Genomic DNA, 14,601 nt, shown 5'->3' on the forward strand with positions numbered 1-14,601 from the left:
AAAAAAAAAAAAAAAAAAAAAAAAAAAAAAAATCGTAGGTGCCTAAAAACTCTCTCAGCAATGAAAACCGACGAACGATCGAAGACTTTCTTTTTTTCGAACACTTCTATATATATATTTTGCTCACTTTTTCAAAAAAGCAAGATAATATGATTTCACGCAGCGAAAAAAGACGCCCAAGTGCGTGAAAGAACAATCGGATGTAAAATTTAAATGAAAAAATACATCAAAATGACGCGTTCCCCCTCCCCCCTCCCCCGGAAAAACGAAAGGACCAAATTTCAAAGACTCCTCTGTGTGAGAGAGAAAGGATCCATTGTATCGCGATTAATTGCAGTCTTGTGTGTGCCGTAGATTAAGCCCCTGTCGAATCATCATTTGTTCTGCGAACAAACACGATCGCGGGATCGGGATCTTGTTTAATAGGTGCTGGATATCGAATGTCGTCTAATGTGTTTTAAAGGTGCCTTCGCTCCACTCGTGTCGCAGCGAAACTCTCGACACTACAGTTTTTACATCCGATCCGTAAAGATGAATCTTGATTTCGAACACGAGTCTTGAGTACAAGCGACGTGTCTTCGTCAGAAATGATCGAAATATTGTTTCCGAACGTTTCGCCGCATTGTTTTTTTCAAGGGGAAAAGCAACAAATTAATGTTTTTTCTTTTTTGTTTCGAAGACACCGCAGGTTGTACAGCCGACGTCTGTGTAAATAATTGTAACATACTTGACAATTGTTGTATAGTTTATCGAGAGAGAACTCTCTCTTGTAATAAACGAAACGTTCGGAGAGCAAATCTGTTTTTCGCAGATTTCGATTACGTCACGGGAAGAGAGAATTGCGTTTTACAATGTGCGCAAGTTCGTCGAAGAATACGCCCATTACACTGGTGCTGGTCTCGAATGTACAAAGTTTGTATCGATAGCATTGAAAGGAAAAATTACAATCGCAGTCAAATTATGTACACATGTGTGTGCGTGTGTGTGTAGTTAATTGCTTCAATGGAGGACGTTTCTTTTTATACGTCCGGCGAAAAAATTGTACAACGCGAAGAGCAAACGATCGGTCTCTAAACCCGGTTTTTGTCTCGTTACGTAACAAAACTATTCTGATTGATAATTTATAAAAAAAAAAAAAGCGAGTAGAACTTCTCTTTCTCTCTCACTCAGTTTCTTCACAAATTTGTGCCGCAGACATTGCGATCCTCGCGATTCAACATGCCCGCGGGAAGCATTGTCCAGTTTTTGCATCTCTCTCTCTCTCTCTCTTTAAGCAACCGCGACCGTTTGCGTTGCGGTTTGTCGCGCACGTGGCGTGGCGTGTTGTACATAAAATATGTATAAAATTATTAAAGATAGAGCGCGTTGGCAAACACACAATGGACAATTGGTAGGAGAAGAAACAAAAAATAAATAAACAAATAAACGGAAGCGTCGACACTCATCGCGAGAGTGCGCGCGCGAGAAGCTCGCACTTAATTAAATCGGCTCGGGCGGAATTGAAGCTTTGCTCTGTGTACATTTTGTAAATAATAAACATACCTTTTTAGATTCTCTCAGTGCGTATATATACAAAAACAAACATGGGTGAGTTTCCTCGTTCATCGACTGATGAATTAGGAAACTCGTCCCCCGTAACGCGACGCAATGACGAGCCAGGATGTAACGGGAAACATCAGAACGAAGGAGATTGTATAAGATATTAGAGAGGAGAATATATACAGGGTGTTCCAAAACCATCAAGAGATATTTTATAACGACGGATTTTTTGAAATGTTCTAAACTGCCGAGGCTGTAACAGATCGCTCGAGTTTTGCGAGGTGTAACGGCTGAAGTGCGGTTGAAAATTGATTCTAGTAAATGGAGAATTTTTCTTTATTGAGATCTTCGAAGTGTTCCGCAACAACGCATTTGAGATCATCGCACACACGAGTAATTAAATCACAGACAGATATTATTTGTCAAATATATGTTAGGACGAAATGTCTCTCCAATTGCAACGAAAGCTGTGAGATCGTATTGAATGTTACGGCTGAAAAAAAATTCTAAAAAACTTCGTCTTCAACTAAAAAAATCGGATAAATTTGGTAATCAAGATGGTACGGACACACTTTGAATACAAATTGAGAAATCTCTAGAAGAGATAAAAGGAATTGTGCGTGTGCGTGTGCGTGTGTGTGTTTACGCATGTGTGACTCGCATCACATACGTTTTGCTTTTTGTTTGTTTTCTCTCTCGATCTTTGTACATAACACACATACCTTGTACAACGTTGCCTCCTGGACCGACGTTTCGCTTGTAAAGGAAATCAATGCGAGAGACAGAAAAAAAGCACGCGGTAGTTAGCGCGTTAAAACATTTATAATTGTCGCTATGATTGAAACGCTAAGCCGCTCTATTATTCTATTATCATATATATGATATATATATATATATATATATTTGCGTTGATCAGTGAGGAAACATATATATATATATAAAAGAGAAGAAGCATATAACGTTATAAATTTAAATATTGTAGTATTAGTTTTACATATTATATCTCCGTCACACGTGTAGAAGTCGCATTCCAACGTCTAAGTTTTTAACGAAACAAATAAATTACTTTGGCCAATATAGGTTTATCATTTATGTCATCGATTTTCCTTTTTGTTTTATGTCTCTGTTTTGTCACTTGATATGTTTTTTCGATTCAGACTGGAACAACTGTTTCCACATTTTTTGGACATTAGCAAGACAATGTCGTGCACGACCAGTTTCGGAAACCCCCATATTTTTTTTCATAATATTGAAATGATAGAAAATGAATTTCTCTTTTTTTGTTTTGGTTGTCAATCTCGCATCGCGATCGATCGAATGCGATTGGTCAATTCTCTGCTTCGAGATCTCGGAAATTCGAGACTGCTCCAATTTTTTTAAAGGGAATAGCGCAATGGACGGAGCATAAAGGGCCGTCTACACAATGGGAGTAGGTAGTATAGAGTAATAAGTAAGGTTCTTGGAGTTATTTCATTTTTGTCTATGCGAGTAATAATTATTTCGCGTTTTTTGACACGCGTCTTTTATTGGCTAAAAGTAAGGCAGTAGGCAGTGCGAAATGGGAATTGCCCGTTTCGTTATTCCCGTCGTTTCTTCACCGAAAAATAGTTTACTCTCTGCTCCTACAGCCTTACTACCTTCATTGTAGACTAGCCATAATCCGCCCGAATGACGAGGCGAAGGGGATGAAGCTCAAGGAGCGAGGGAAGTGAAAGTCTACATCAACGGATGTGACCAAGATGGCGATTAGTGTCACGGAGCACGTTTGTTTCAGGCACTTATAAATGCTTTTCCGCAGATCGGCTCACGGGTGAATACTCGGCGCGGCCTGCTTCGTCAATGAAACACCAAACTGTTGTTTTTCGCGCAATGTCGAAACGCGGCGAAACACGCGCGGATTACGATCACGCCGGAAAATACGCTAGATCCACGTTTAAAAATCCAACGAACCAAGATGGACGCGACGCGATTTCCTCCCCTCACCCCGCTGGATTTGCACACTGTCAGAAAGAGTACTCCAGTACTTGCGCCTCGTCCTGATCGGTCCCAGGTGTTTGTATGTCCATGAATGCCGGCAATCGACGGCGATCGCCGCTACTACACCCCAGATTCCCAGCCAGCACTTTAGTAACTTAGTAGCAGCATCGTCACAGGCTGCTTAGCAAGGTGGCTAATGTGCGGTCGAAATCGGTTGAGATTGAACCTGATCGTGTATAGGAAGTAAAATGCATTAGTTTCGGTTTGCTCGGATTTATTTTGCGACTCGAGCGATCAGCCTGTGCGGTGCATGTGTCGTGACAGTTTTTACATACGGTTGCAAAGGTTAAGCACGAGATCGAGAAACGGTTGCGAAAGGTGGTGATCGGTACAGCGCGGATTTACGCGCGGACATGGACGGCAAGGTGGACGAAGAGAATCAGCGTGGTGTCAACGACGGCGATTGGACTTGCTCGGACTCTCAGTACGTGGTTTTGACGATTTCCAATCTCTATCACGCGTAGCTACTCTACTACTATTTTTTTTTCTTCTTCGTGATAAGTCAAAACTGTTACGCGATTAAGTAAAGTTGGTGTTTTGATTTCTTGCAGATGTGCCAATATAAATTTTGCTAGGAGAAATTCCTGCAATCGCTGTGGAAAAGGTAATTTAAAATGTTTATATTACGGAATTACAATATATCTATAACATTTACAAGCTAATGCGATATATATTAGTCAAACTAAACTGTATCTACTACGATATCGTCAGCTTACGTAGAATATCGTTAACATATTTTACATACTAATGCAAAATTTCTCCTCTCACAGACAGAGGTGAGTGTCCAAAGAAGAAGAAGTTGGGTCAGGAAATTGGAAAAGCAGCTGCGGAAAAAAGCAGAGGTCTTTTTAGGTAACATCTCACATTTGTTTGGTCTGAGATACACGTCAATTCATCGTCAGTGATAAAGAGCAAACACCAATTGTTATATGGAAATTACTTATATGCATGAATTTATTACACAGTTGGAGAATACACATAACAGTTATGTATATGTATATATATTTATATATATACATATATATATGTATATGAGAAAAGAGTAAGAACACAGAAGCGTTCCAAACTAAAGATAACATTCTCTTATAGTGTATTCTTTCTTTATACAGTACTTAAGTTATATTTATATTACGTAAGTTTTGAATTGTATAATATATACATGTGTGTGTGTGTGTGTGTGTCGTTCAGTTCTCTAAATCTTAAGCATGTATAAAATCACAATGCAATAATTTACGCCACTTTACAATTTTTCTTGTTTATCTTGACGTCATCATCTCTTTAAACACTGTAAATCGAATCTATATATAGACGTGTTTTCGAGTATAAAAAATTTGTTGTTGCTTGCAGCGCGGACGACTGGCAATGCAGCAAGTGCGGTAACGTAAACTGGGCTCGTCGGCAACAGTGTAATATGTGCAACGCGCCAAAGTTCGGCGAGATAGAAGAACGCACGGGATACGGGGGCGGGTATAACGATCGAGGTGTTGTCGAGTACAAGGAGAGACGAGACGATGACGACGAATACGACGAGTTCGGACGGCGCAGGAAAAAACGAAAACTCGACAAGAGTTCTGACGACGATTCGAAAGATTCCAAATACAGTAGCCCGTCGCGTAGCGAACGTAAATCCAGAGACAAAGCAGAAGCAGATGAAGCAAATGAAGATGATCAAGAGGAAAATGTAATTTTTATGATCCATTTTGGTTCTTGACGTGAGTTGTAATCACGCGTTTTTGCGCGCGCAAATATCGTGTAGAAAACTTGTTGCAAATTGTGACAAATTTTATATAAATTTCTCGCTTCTTACGTTCAAATTGATTCAATTCAAATCGGTTCAAATAATTCGATGTATCACAAATTGCAGGATGAAGAGGAAGATGATGACGAGGAAGAGGAAGATGAAGATGGCGATTTGTCCAAATACGATCTTAGCGAATGGGACGATTTTGCACCGCCAAAGAAAAGGTAACAAAATGCGCGCGGTTGAGGTTGTTGTCAGTCATAAATATTACTGTGAATTTCTATCTTTCAGTGCGAACGGAAGTACCATATCGTCAGAAGCACAACGGTCAAGGTAATTAATAAAAATGGTAATGCGATACAAAATATATCCACTTAAAAACACTTTACACTCTAGCTGTTAATATAGCGATGTTTTTTCTTCGATAAATTAATGACGACTGTGTGGCAAAAGAAAAAGATATAAATGTCGATTTTGACAAAAAGCATGTTATACGTGTGAAAATGTTTGTTTTTTGTGTCTTATTTACAGAAACGGAGATGATCGGCGCGATTCAGGCACATCCAACCACTGAAAGGCTGTTTAGAGAAGGACAGGTTTGACTTGGGTTTCGGGTATAAAAATTGATTATGATGATCAGAGAGTTGCAGGCAGCATACAGTGTGTGATGAGTTTTGCTTAAATAATGTATAGTCCCAGATCCTTAAGACTTAAAGTATAGCTTGCTTTTATTGCGATTTATATCTTGAGTATATATATCGCATAAAGACATCGAGTAGAGATTAGCGTCGACTTAGCGAACCTCTAAGATGCGCGGAGCATGCATTCTTGTTCGATGTGTGACTTTTTGTTTTCTTTTTTTACAGATGACTTGAGAAACAGGAGACTCTCTCGAAAAAGATGCAGGCTCTCATCAAAACCTAAGAAAATATACACAACGCAACACAAAAATTTCAGTAAAATTTTTAGAGTATGCACCTTTGGGTATAAAAGTGGCCGATAATACGTGACTTATTACAAATAGGAAGTCCAAGACAAACGCTAAGCTTTACATTTGTAATTGAGCTCACACAGCTTCGTTGATTCTAAGGAAGCAAATTATGTAGGTCTCTCTTGTTCGCGCGGATATATATAATATCGTTGTTCGAATGACTGCGGTGAGTGTACGAGAGAAAAAAAAAGAAAACAGTTTGGCGTACAAGTAGCGTGTTGTTTTTTTCTTTTGCTAGCGAATAATGAGAGATTGATAAATCTGCAAAACGTGAATCGTCTATAGAAGAAAAAAAAGAACAAGTTATTTCGCAGCTCGTTTTACAAGTTAAATATATGATGTAGAAAAGATCTTACTTCTATGTAATCGATGATGTCAACGCTCTGCGCAAGCTCCGTCGTCGCAGTGTTTCGAGATTTCTATTGTAGCTGTGTCACTGCTTCGTATTGCTCAAGCTGCCCAAAGGGTTCTAACTTTTTTTATTTTTTTTTTTATTTTTTCTTGTCCTCATCTCTCTTTTTACGTCATTCATTTATGCGTGACTCTCTCTCTCGGACTGAGAAGAGAGCGAAATATGTTTTACATGGTTTTCTTAAACCAGAGCCGACGTCGTAATTTTGCGCTTTGCGGCATTTGACGTCCACGCCTGCTTTCTCTCTGTTCCTCTCGTTGTCCATCTCTCAGACCGCAATCTAAGAGCAAATCTCAGTTAATCAGAAAACGAGAAGAGCCGGGAAAGAGAAAGCGCGAACAAGAGCCGGCGCGCTTCAGAGCGCAAAACTCCGCGCGGACCCTGTCCTAAAAACAGAGCAGATATGTTTTATTTCGACGTGAATTTGAAGAAGACATTTAATAAGGATACGTTCTCTTGCTTCGACTATCACAGATCCGAGTAAGTTTGAGAAGAAACAGTCCGCTTATATATTTCGAAAAGGTAGCGCATCTTAAAATAGTATCGCGTTTCCGCATCTCGCATAATAGTTTTTATCGTGAATGAAACCTCCGATAGCCGTTCTTCTGAATTGCAAAATCGACTGTATCGATCAAATATCGTAATGATACTTCTTGTAAATATCTTTATTTTCATTTTTAATAAAAATTATTCATCAACAACATAATTCTTAGTCAATTACTTTTCTCTTTATGTCATAAACTACAGATAAGGGAGGAAGAGGGGTGAGGGAGGGAGGGAGGGAGGGAGGGGCGAATGGGAGGATCATGATTATGCACAGAGTTGGTCACAGGGAAATCAATGGGAATTACGGGGATGGACAATATTTTAAGGATTTATATGTTGCAACAGGTGTATATGTGTGTCCGTGTGTGTGTGTATATTATGTTTGTGTAGATGCGTGTATGTATGTCCTTTGTGGTATGTGTTTGTATATATAATATATATATATATATATATATGGTATATATGTACAATAATAAATTTGAGCTTGTTGACTGTGTTAAGTATATAATGATAAAGGAAGGATGTGAATCATACGGTACCGGCGTACCAACTCCTCTTGCTCCGTGTTTTCGCACGCGCGCGCGTTTCGTGTCTCGCACGCTGACATATTTCAGATTTTTAATTACCGGTATGAACAAAGCGCAGAAGAAGAGAAGGAATTTCGATTTTCTTCCTCTCTCCTTTTCTTTTTTACACTCGGGTTACAGTAACAGTATATTCCTTAAGCCTAGCGATATATTTTCTTCGAGCAAAGTAACGATTTCTACAAAAAAAAAAGAGAGAAAAAAAAGAGAAAATAAAAATAAAAAGAAAAAAAACCAGATTGTGTACATCGGTATTTACATGAACGCACAGCGAGTGTTCGCGCGTCTCCGCGTTAACGTTTAGAGAATTTACATATATAGACCTGTCCTGGGAAATTTGTGAAAACGATACTTCCAAGACATCGGGATAACAAATTCGGAGACACGAGACTCGATATCGTGTGGTGTAGAAATAAGATTTAAAAATAAAAAATAAAAAATAAAAAAAAAAAAAGGAAACCGCAGAAACAGTTTTTGATCGACATAAACAACGCGAAATTAATTTTGTTTTTTTTCTGATTTTTTGTGTCGCACATGCCAATATCGTGAAGATGATTATCTTATTTACCTCCTAAAGGTGGCAACATATATATCTATCGTTATTCCTCTCTTTATCCTTTACAAGACCGTTTTATCTCGCAAAGTGTACATCCTCAGAAATATCTCGTACGATTAATAGAAACATCCCTGATAGACAAAAAGATAAAAAAAAAAAAAGAATATGAGAGAGAAAGACAGTGAGAGAGAGAGAGGAGAGAGAGAGAGAGAGAGAGACAGAGACAGAGAGTTAAGAGAGCGAAATAGATACTGAGAAAGAGAAAGAGGGACGCTAAAAGGCCACCGTAGTAATCGTCATCGTCTCTGTCCATGTCGTTACGATCGTCGTCCTTGTCCTCGTCGTCGTTGTCGTTGCGATATGAATCAACAAACAGCTTTTACTTCGGTAGGAAAAACTGCTGATGCGAATGAGAGTTCGGCGGTGGGTGCAGATTAGGATGCGGTGGCCCGCTGCCTCTGGTACCAGTGGCGTAAAGCTGTTGCTGGAAGTTGTGAAACTGTTGAGCATAAGTCGGATCGGACATGCTGGGCCCGCTGCCGACGAACGGGCTGTTCTTGAAATTGCCAGTCGCACTGCCCATGCTCGGCGGTAGAGGCTGAGTAGCATCAGGTGGCGGTCCGAGTCCCATCGGACTGCCTTTACTACCGGACACGCCGTACATTCCCGGGTTCGGCTGATTCGGTAGGTTTTGCGACACCATATCAGGTGGGAAGACTTTGTCAGGATCCATGGAGCCGCCTGGGAAGACGCCGCCGCCTACCATGTGTTGCATCCGCATCAGATTCGGCTGCGGTCGCATGTTGCCGACCGGTCTCATGGACGGGTGCATCGTACCGGAGGTATTCATAGACTGGCCGTCCATTCTGGGCGAGCCGCCCATGCCGGGGATTCCGGCAGTATTCATATTGGACGGCATACCGCTGTGTGGACCACCCATGCTATTCGGCACACAGCCGTTTGGGAAGTACTGAAGGTTCACGGAAGGTGATCCTCCCATCTTCGACTCCAAGTTAGATAACGGATTCGTGAATCGTTGAAGAAAGTCCAGACTAGGTGGGCCTCGGGGTGGTGCATGACCGACATTCGGCCTAGCTGGCAAATATTGAATAGTGTTGGGTGCATTTGGTTTCACTTGAACGTTCGCACCATTGTAAGGGCTAGGTCCACCAACTCCATGATTACCCATCAGTCTCGGTGGAGGCGCATGACCAGGGTCGCTTCCGGGATAAGCGCCACCAGCCGTGGCGGCGCTCGAATGGCTGCCCATCATACCATGACCGCCCATCATAGGATGACCCATCTTGCTAGGAACTCCACCGGGACTACCCGTGTGAGAAGTAGTGGGACTGTAACTCGTCGGTGGACCCGCGAGGCCCATACACATTCCGCCAACCTCATTGCCAGGCTCTGCGCTGGTCGTTCCCATGTGACAGCTTCCGTTCATCTCGCCTCCCATTTGCATCATGTGTACGCCAGCAGCATGTGGATTACCGAATGGCATCATTCCAGCGGTATTACCAGAGTGCATGGGCTCGTTACCAAGCGAGTTGTTTGCCGCCGTACTTGCGAGCTGCTGGTTCATCTGCGTCAGTGACGATATCGGATCAAACTGGTTTGTGTTCATGGTGTTTAAGCCGCCGAGGCGACTGCCGATATTGTTAGGATTAAGAGGCACGTTGTCTGAGGGTTGGCTCACGTTTATCGACGTCCTGCCGCAGGAGAATGAAACACCACCGCCACCGGGGCCGCTCAGTGATGGCACTACAGTCGTATTGGTATTGTTCGGATTCACCACTGTAGGCTGTTGTTGCGGCGGCGGCTGTTGCTGTTGCTGCTGCTGCTGCTGTGGTTGTTGTTGTGATTGCGTTTGCTGTTGTTGTTGCTGCTGCTGTTGTTGTTGTTGGACATCTTTTACGGACGGCGGCGACGTATCGGGTTTCATGGTAGGCGAAGCCGGTACTATTCGCGGAGGACCCATACTATCAGGTATACTGGTATTGTGAGGCGTCGGGCTGCTTTGTGCGCTGGTGCTGGATTTGTTACCCGGTTTTGCGGGATCCGCTGGAGTATGCGGCGCGGCGCTACCTGGTGTGTGCGGTGTGTGCGGCGTATGAGGACTATGTAAAGAACCCCCGAAACCTCGGTTCATATTATCCATTTGATTCACAGGACTCGCGCCCTCCGATCTGGTGGGGAACTGATTGTTGCTGTCTAGACTTCCTGGCAACATTCTGTTAGGCATCTCTGTTGTATTGCTCGTGTTCCTATTGTCAATAAAAAGTAATGTTACAAGTCATATAATTGAAAAATATTAATCAAGACATTTTATTTTCTCTCTTAAAAGTTGTCTATTGAATAAAAAAATAGATATTTACGTAGATGAATTTCCATCCTTTAGACTCGTATTGGGTTGCTTCTGTATAGTCAATTCTTGTCCTTCAAACGTGCTAAGATATTGAAGTTGGTGAGGACTCGGTACTGGCATTAGATTCGCTTCTTTCACGGTCGATGCGTTAACATTTCCTGTATGTTGCTGCTTCTGTTGAGCTAAAGACTGCAGCGATCGGCAGAAGATACCATCCACTAAATCAGAGAGAACAAACCAAATTAATTTAGAAAAAAACTATAAATTTAAAAAATTATAATCACATTCTCTGTATAAAAGATATACTTGGTAGAAAAAAAAAAATTTACATACACTTACCGTTTGGCTGTTGACTGGTGGGAAATTCGAGAGAAGGATCCTTTTGAGCAGTAGCACCACTTGGACTAAGAGCAGCAATATGGGAATGAGAGACTGGTGTTCCTGGATTACTGTGATTCAGTCGCGTCGTTGAAACAGCTGCCGTAGCTGCAGTGGCAACTGCCGGATTCGGAGAATCCTGACTTGTCGGACTCTGTCCAGGTAGATGACCAGTTCTTTGATTACCAAGCTGAAACTGTCTGTTGCAATCCGCTGGTGAATTCAGAGCTGAACTCGCGCGCGGTGACGGTAACGACAGATTGCTGGTCGGGTTATTGGGCGACGATGGATTCGGACTCTGAATTGCGATTGGCACACTAGCGGACCGAGTGGTTTGATGATATGGTGGTGGCGGGCCTTGACTTCGCGGTACTCCAACCATGTTGCTTCCGCGCAATGACACCGCACCAGGATTACCGACTGCTGCCTGCAAATAGTAAAAATATTCTTATTCAAGATATTCTGTCGTTTTCAAAATACACTTAAACGTGTAAGAAAGGTACGTACTTTGTTCTTGCCGTCAAGAAATTGATGCTGCAACTTATGCCAATCCATAGATGGAGGACATTGATTCGGTACGCCTACAGGAGGAACATTTGGGAGACACGGCACCGTAGTTCCTTGCGTTGTGTCCGTCAAAGTGCTGTTGCCAGGTTGATCTTCCTTGAACAACATTATTTGCATTTTTCGTAAGGTTGCCAATTGAACTTCTCTGTGTTGTCTTTGTCTCGGAGTTAGATTTTCATCTGGAACTTTGACACCATGCAGTGATGGTTGTCCACCTGGACCTGGACTTGTTGTGCCACCTAACAAATTTGGACTGTGGCCCATGATGGCGTTATTAGCAGGTTGAGGATTGGCTGTGTGTTGGAAAACAACAGTTATATACACATTAAATTTTTTGCGAAATGTGTTAATAAACAAGAAAAAAATTAATTACATTGACGAATCTAAACAAAAACTACCTGAATTACCAGGAGAGTTCGGCACAAGGCAAGGCACATCTATGTTTCCATCATCTAACGATGGTTCTGAATTACCAAGGGAATTTCCACCATTTATGTTTCGCAAGTTAGGTTGATCGTTCCAAAATTGTGGAGCATTAGGATCTAGTGCTGGTAAATCCGGAGGTTGTTCAGTCGGGAAAGTATTATTCGCATTTCCCTGATGGCCTTTCTGTTTTATTATAGCAAGATTATTTAACCATTGAGCAGGATTTTGGCGTATTGGATTTAGTTTATTTGGTTGTTTCTAAAAGAATAAAAAATGGCAAATATATATTAATGGTAATTAAACAGAAAAAAATAATGTGTGAACATGCAGAAAGACAAATTAATTAATTAGGAATGTTTTGTATGTGTGTCTGTGAAACGTTTGAGTTATATAAATCAAACAAACTCCATCAAAACAATAAAATTAACATGTTGATGTATTGTCTGAACGAAAACTTAGCAGAATTTCTACAGCCGCTACTACTTTTACAAAAAACAAACAAGCTTCTATAATAAAGAAAAAGAAGAAAAAGTAAGAAAATGTTGTGTTACTTTCATATATATATATATATGTAAGTGTAATTCAATATTGCGCATAAAATACCTCCAAACACTTTTTAGTGCCTGGTTGTGCACAATGATAAGCGACGATGGACGTGTATTCCTGTCTCAACACTGCCTCTGCGCCTGCATTTGCTAACTTTGTAGAAAATACAAAAATTTGACTCTGCTGCTGCATATATTGAGCCTCTCCTGTACCAGTTCCCATTTGTTTCCCCACAACGTTACTAACAAGTGGTTGTGTGGAATCCATAATATTATTTCCTCTACAATCTACAGCAAAAATAACAACTCGATTAACATAGGACATGTGAACAAAAGAATGTTATGTATAAATATGAGAGAAATAAGAAAATCTAGAGAGATTCCAACAAACAAATTCTTCTCACCAGATAAATCGTCGGTAGAGTGATGATCTCCTTCTTGCTTAATGGAATTCAGCATTGGTTGGTTTCCATTAGTATTCTGCTTTTCCCCAGTCATTGCACCTTCGCCATTAGATGAATCCAGACAAGGATCCCTCTGACACTCCGCGGTATCTTCTCCAGTTGCATCGTCGTTATTGCCACCTGTGTTCTCTTCCTTGATTGAATCAGCGTCAGTTTCATCCTTGACCACTGTTGCAGGTGGACAACAGCTGGGCTCGTTGGGCTTCTTTTCAGTTTTCATGGCTGGATAGCGTTTCGCGTGGGTGAACGAGGGTGAAACGTGTCAAACCTTGTTAGCACCAACTAAGAAAGAAACCTGAGGCATGGCCACTAGCACTAGCGTTCTCAACGCACTGGCTACATGCGGCAAGAGGTTAACAGCCAGCTGCACGTCAACCGGCCGATCAAGAAACGCGCGCGTTTACCAGACGGCACCCACGAACTCTGTCGTGGCTCGAGGTAACGCCATGTGACCCCCTTCCGCAGCACAGCGCGACGTATCGGTGCGGACGGCGGAGCGCCAGTCTGTCTCATGCATTTATCCTAGCTGAGAATATCCGCCGTTCTCTGGATTACGAAGAAGACCAGTATCCGAGCACTCGGGGTATGTTGGCGCGAGTTTAATCGGAACCGACGCCGAACCTCAAAGAGAACAGTTCTGTTGTGGAAAAGTAATCCAAATGTCACCCTCGCCTCCGAGAGCACATAGCGCGCCTCTCCGGCGGCGGCGGCTGGTGCTGCTGCTGCTGCTGCTATATCGCGCGCGCGGCTGCTGTGGCTGCGGCGGCGGTGGCGGAGCAGCGGCGGTGCGCGTTCACGCACTCTCACGCGAGGAGACACTCTCAAGACCGCGATCCGGATCCGGGGATACGAACGCACGCTATTACCGAGTATCTTCACGCCGTTCTACATGCGAGAGCATTGTTCTCTCTACCCCGACTTTATTTGTCACTTTACCTATGTGTACGTGTGTATGTGCGCGCGTGTGTGTGTTGGTCGCTTTGATTATTTATTTCTTTTACGCACGGCTGCCAACTGTGCGACGAAAGTTCGACGACGTCGACTTGAAGCGTGTCGCCCGAACGCGAGACGAGGACGGGACGATGATCCGCCATTCGTCGGAAGCGGGACGCGCGTACATACACAACCGGCGCGCATGCGCCGGCGCGAGAAATCCACACACAACCCCGCCGCCGTCATCCGCACACAGGAGATTACTATTTTCGTCTTTCTTTGGTTATATTTTTGCCACCTCTCGCGATCTCGCGGCACTCGGATGCTCAACCGTTTCGTCCGTTTTAGCGTTCATCGGCGATTGAACCAATTGAATCCACGGGACGGGAGGAGACATCCGATCGCTCGCTCTATCGAGACCTCCGTGCGGTCGCGAATTCAAAGCCCTGAGAAATTCCAGCTACACGGACGAATCGACCTCGATGGTTTTCCGAATTACCGGCTGGAATTTCAG

The 14,601-nt window shown here is 42.5% G+C and overlaps 2 protein-coding genes across 8 annotated transcripts; one reads left to right on the forward strand and one right to left on the reverse strand.

Annotated features, from left to right (window-relative positions):
* The first annotated feature begins 3,309 nt into the window (after window positions 1-3,309).
* Window positions 3,310-7,426, forward strand: LOC109857071 (zinc finger Ran-binding domain-containing protein 2). 5 transcript variants are annotated; one of them, XM_020433006.1, is made up of 8 exons: window positions 3,312-4,000; window positions 4,128-4,180; window positions 4,347-4,428; window positions 4,924-5,257; window positions 5,441-5,541; window positions 5,609-5,650; window positions 5,849-5,913; window positions 6,184-7,426. In XM_020433006.1, the coding sequence occupies exons 1-7, from the start codon at window positions 3,930-3,932 to the stop codon at window positions 5,889-5,891; spliced, it is 726 nt and encodes a 241-aa protein (XP_020288595.1). In that variant the 5' UTR covers window positions 3,312-3,929; the 3' UTR covers window positions 5,892-5,913; window positions 6,184-7,426. The 5 variants fall into 5 exon arrangements, 4 of the variants coding, with proteins under 4 accessions (XP_020288596.1, XP_020288595.1, XP_020288594.1 ...); XM_020433005.1 differs by having other exon boundaries at window positions 3,313-4,000; window positions 5,849-5,931; XR_002250449.1 differs by having other exon boundaries at window positions 3,314-4,000; window positions 5,849-5,977.
* LOC109857070 (protein BCL9 homolog) lies at window positions 6,427-13,858 on the reverse strand. Of its 3 annotated transcripts, none has more exons than XM_020433002.1 (7): window positions 13,095-13,858; window positions 12,749-12,978; window positions 12,127-12,403; window positions 11,660-12,012; window positions 11,108-11,579; window positions 10,785-10,992; window positions 6,427-10,673 (listed from the first exon to the last, which is right to left on the reverse strand). In XM_020433002.1, the coding sequence occupies exons 1-7, from the start codon at window positions 13,372-13,374 to the stop codon at window positions 8,786-8,788; spliced, it is 3,708 nt and encodes a 1,235-aa protein (XP_020288591.1). In that variant the 5' UTR covers window positions 13,375-13,858; the 3' UTR covers window positions 6,427-8,785. The 3 variants fall into 3 exon arrangements, with proteins under 3 accessions (XP_020288591.1, XP_020288590.1, XP_020288589.1); XM_020433001.1 differs by having other exon boundaries at window positions 11,114-11,579; window positions 12,118-12,403; XM_020433000.1 differs by having other exon boundaries at window positions 12,118-12,403.
* Window positions 13,859-14,601: the final 743 nt, after the last annotated feature.

This window comes from Pseudomyrmex gracilis, unplaced genomic scaffold, assembly GCF_002006095.1.
Source record: "Pseudomyrmex gracilis isolate BER0280 unplaced genomic scaffold, ASM200609v1 scaffold_143, whole genome shotgun sequence".
Classification (NCBI taxonomy): domain Eukaryota; kingdom Metazoa; phylum Arthropoda; class Insecta; order Hymenoptera; family Formicidae; genus Pseudomyrmex; species Pseudomyrmex gracilis.

Coding starts and splice junctions, on each gene's coding strand:
- LOC109857071 (XM_020433006.1), top strand. CDS start 3,930: ATGGACGGCAAGGTGGACGAAGAGAATCAGCGTGGTGTCAACGACGGC. Junction 4,001..4,127: donor TGGACTTGCTCGGACTCTCA/GTACGTGGTTTT, acceptor GATTTCTTGCAG/ATGTGCCAATATAAATTTTG. Junction 5,651..5,848: donor TCAGAAGCACAACGGTCAAG/GTAATTAATAAA, acceptor TCTTATTTACAG/AAACGGAGATGATCGGCGCG.
- LOC109857070 (XM_020433000.1), bottom strand. CDS start 13,374: ATGAAAACTGAAAAGAAGCCCAACGAGCCCAGCTGTTGTCCACCTGCA. Junction 12,404..12,748: donor GCACTAAAAAGTGTTTGGAG/GTATTTTATGCG, acceptor TTATTCTTTTAG/AAACAACCAAATAAACTAAA. Junction 12,013..12,117: donor GAACTCTCCTGGTAATTCAG/GTAGTTTTTGTT, acceptor TCCAACACACAG/CCAATCCTCAACCTGCTAAT.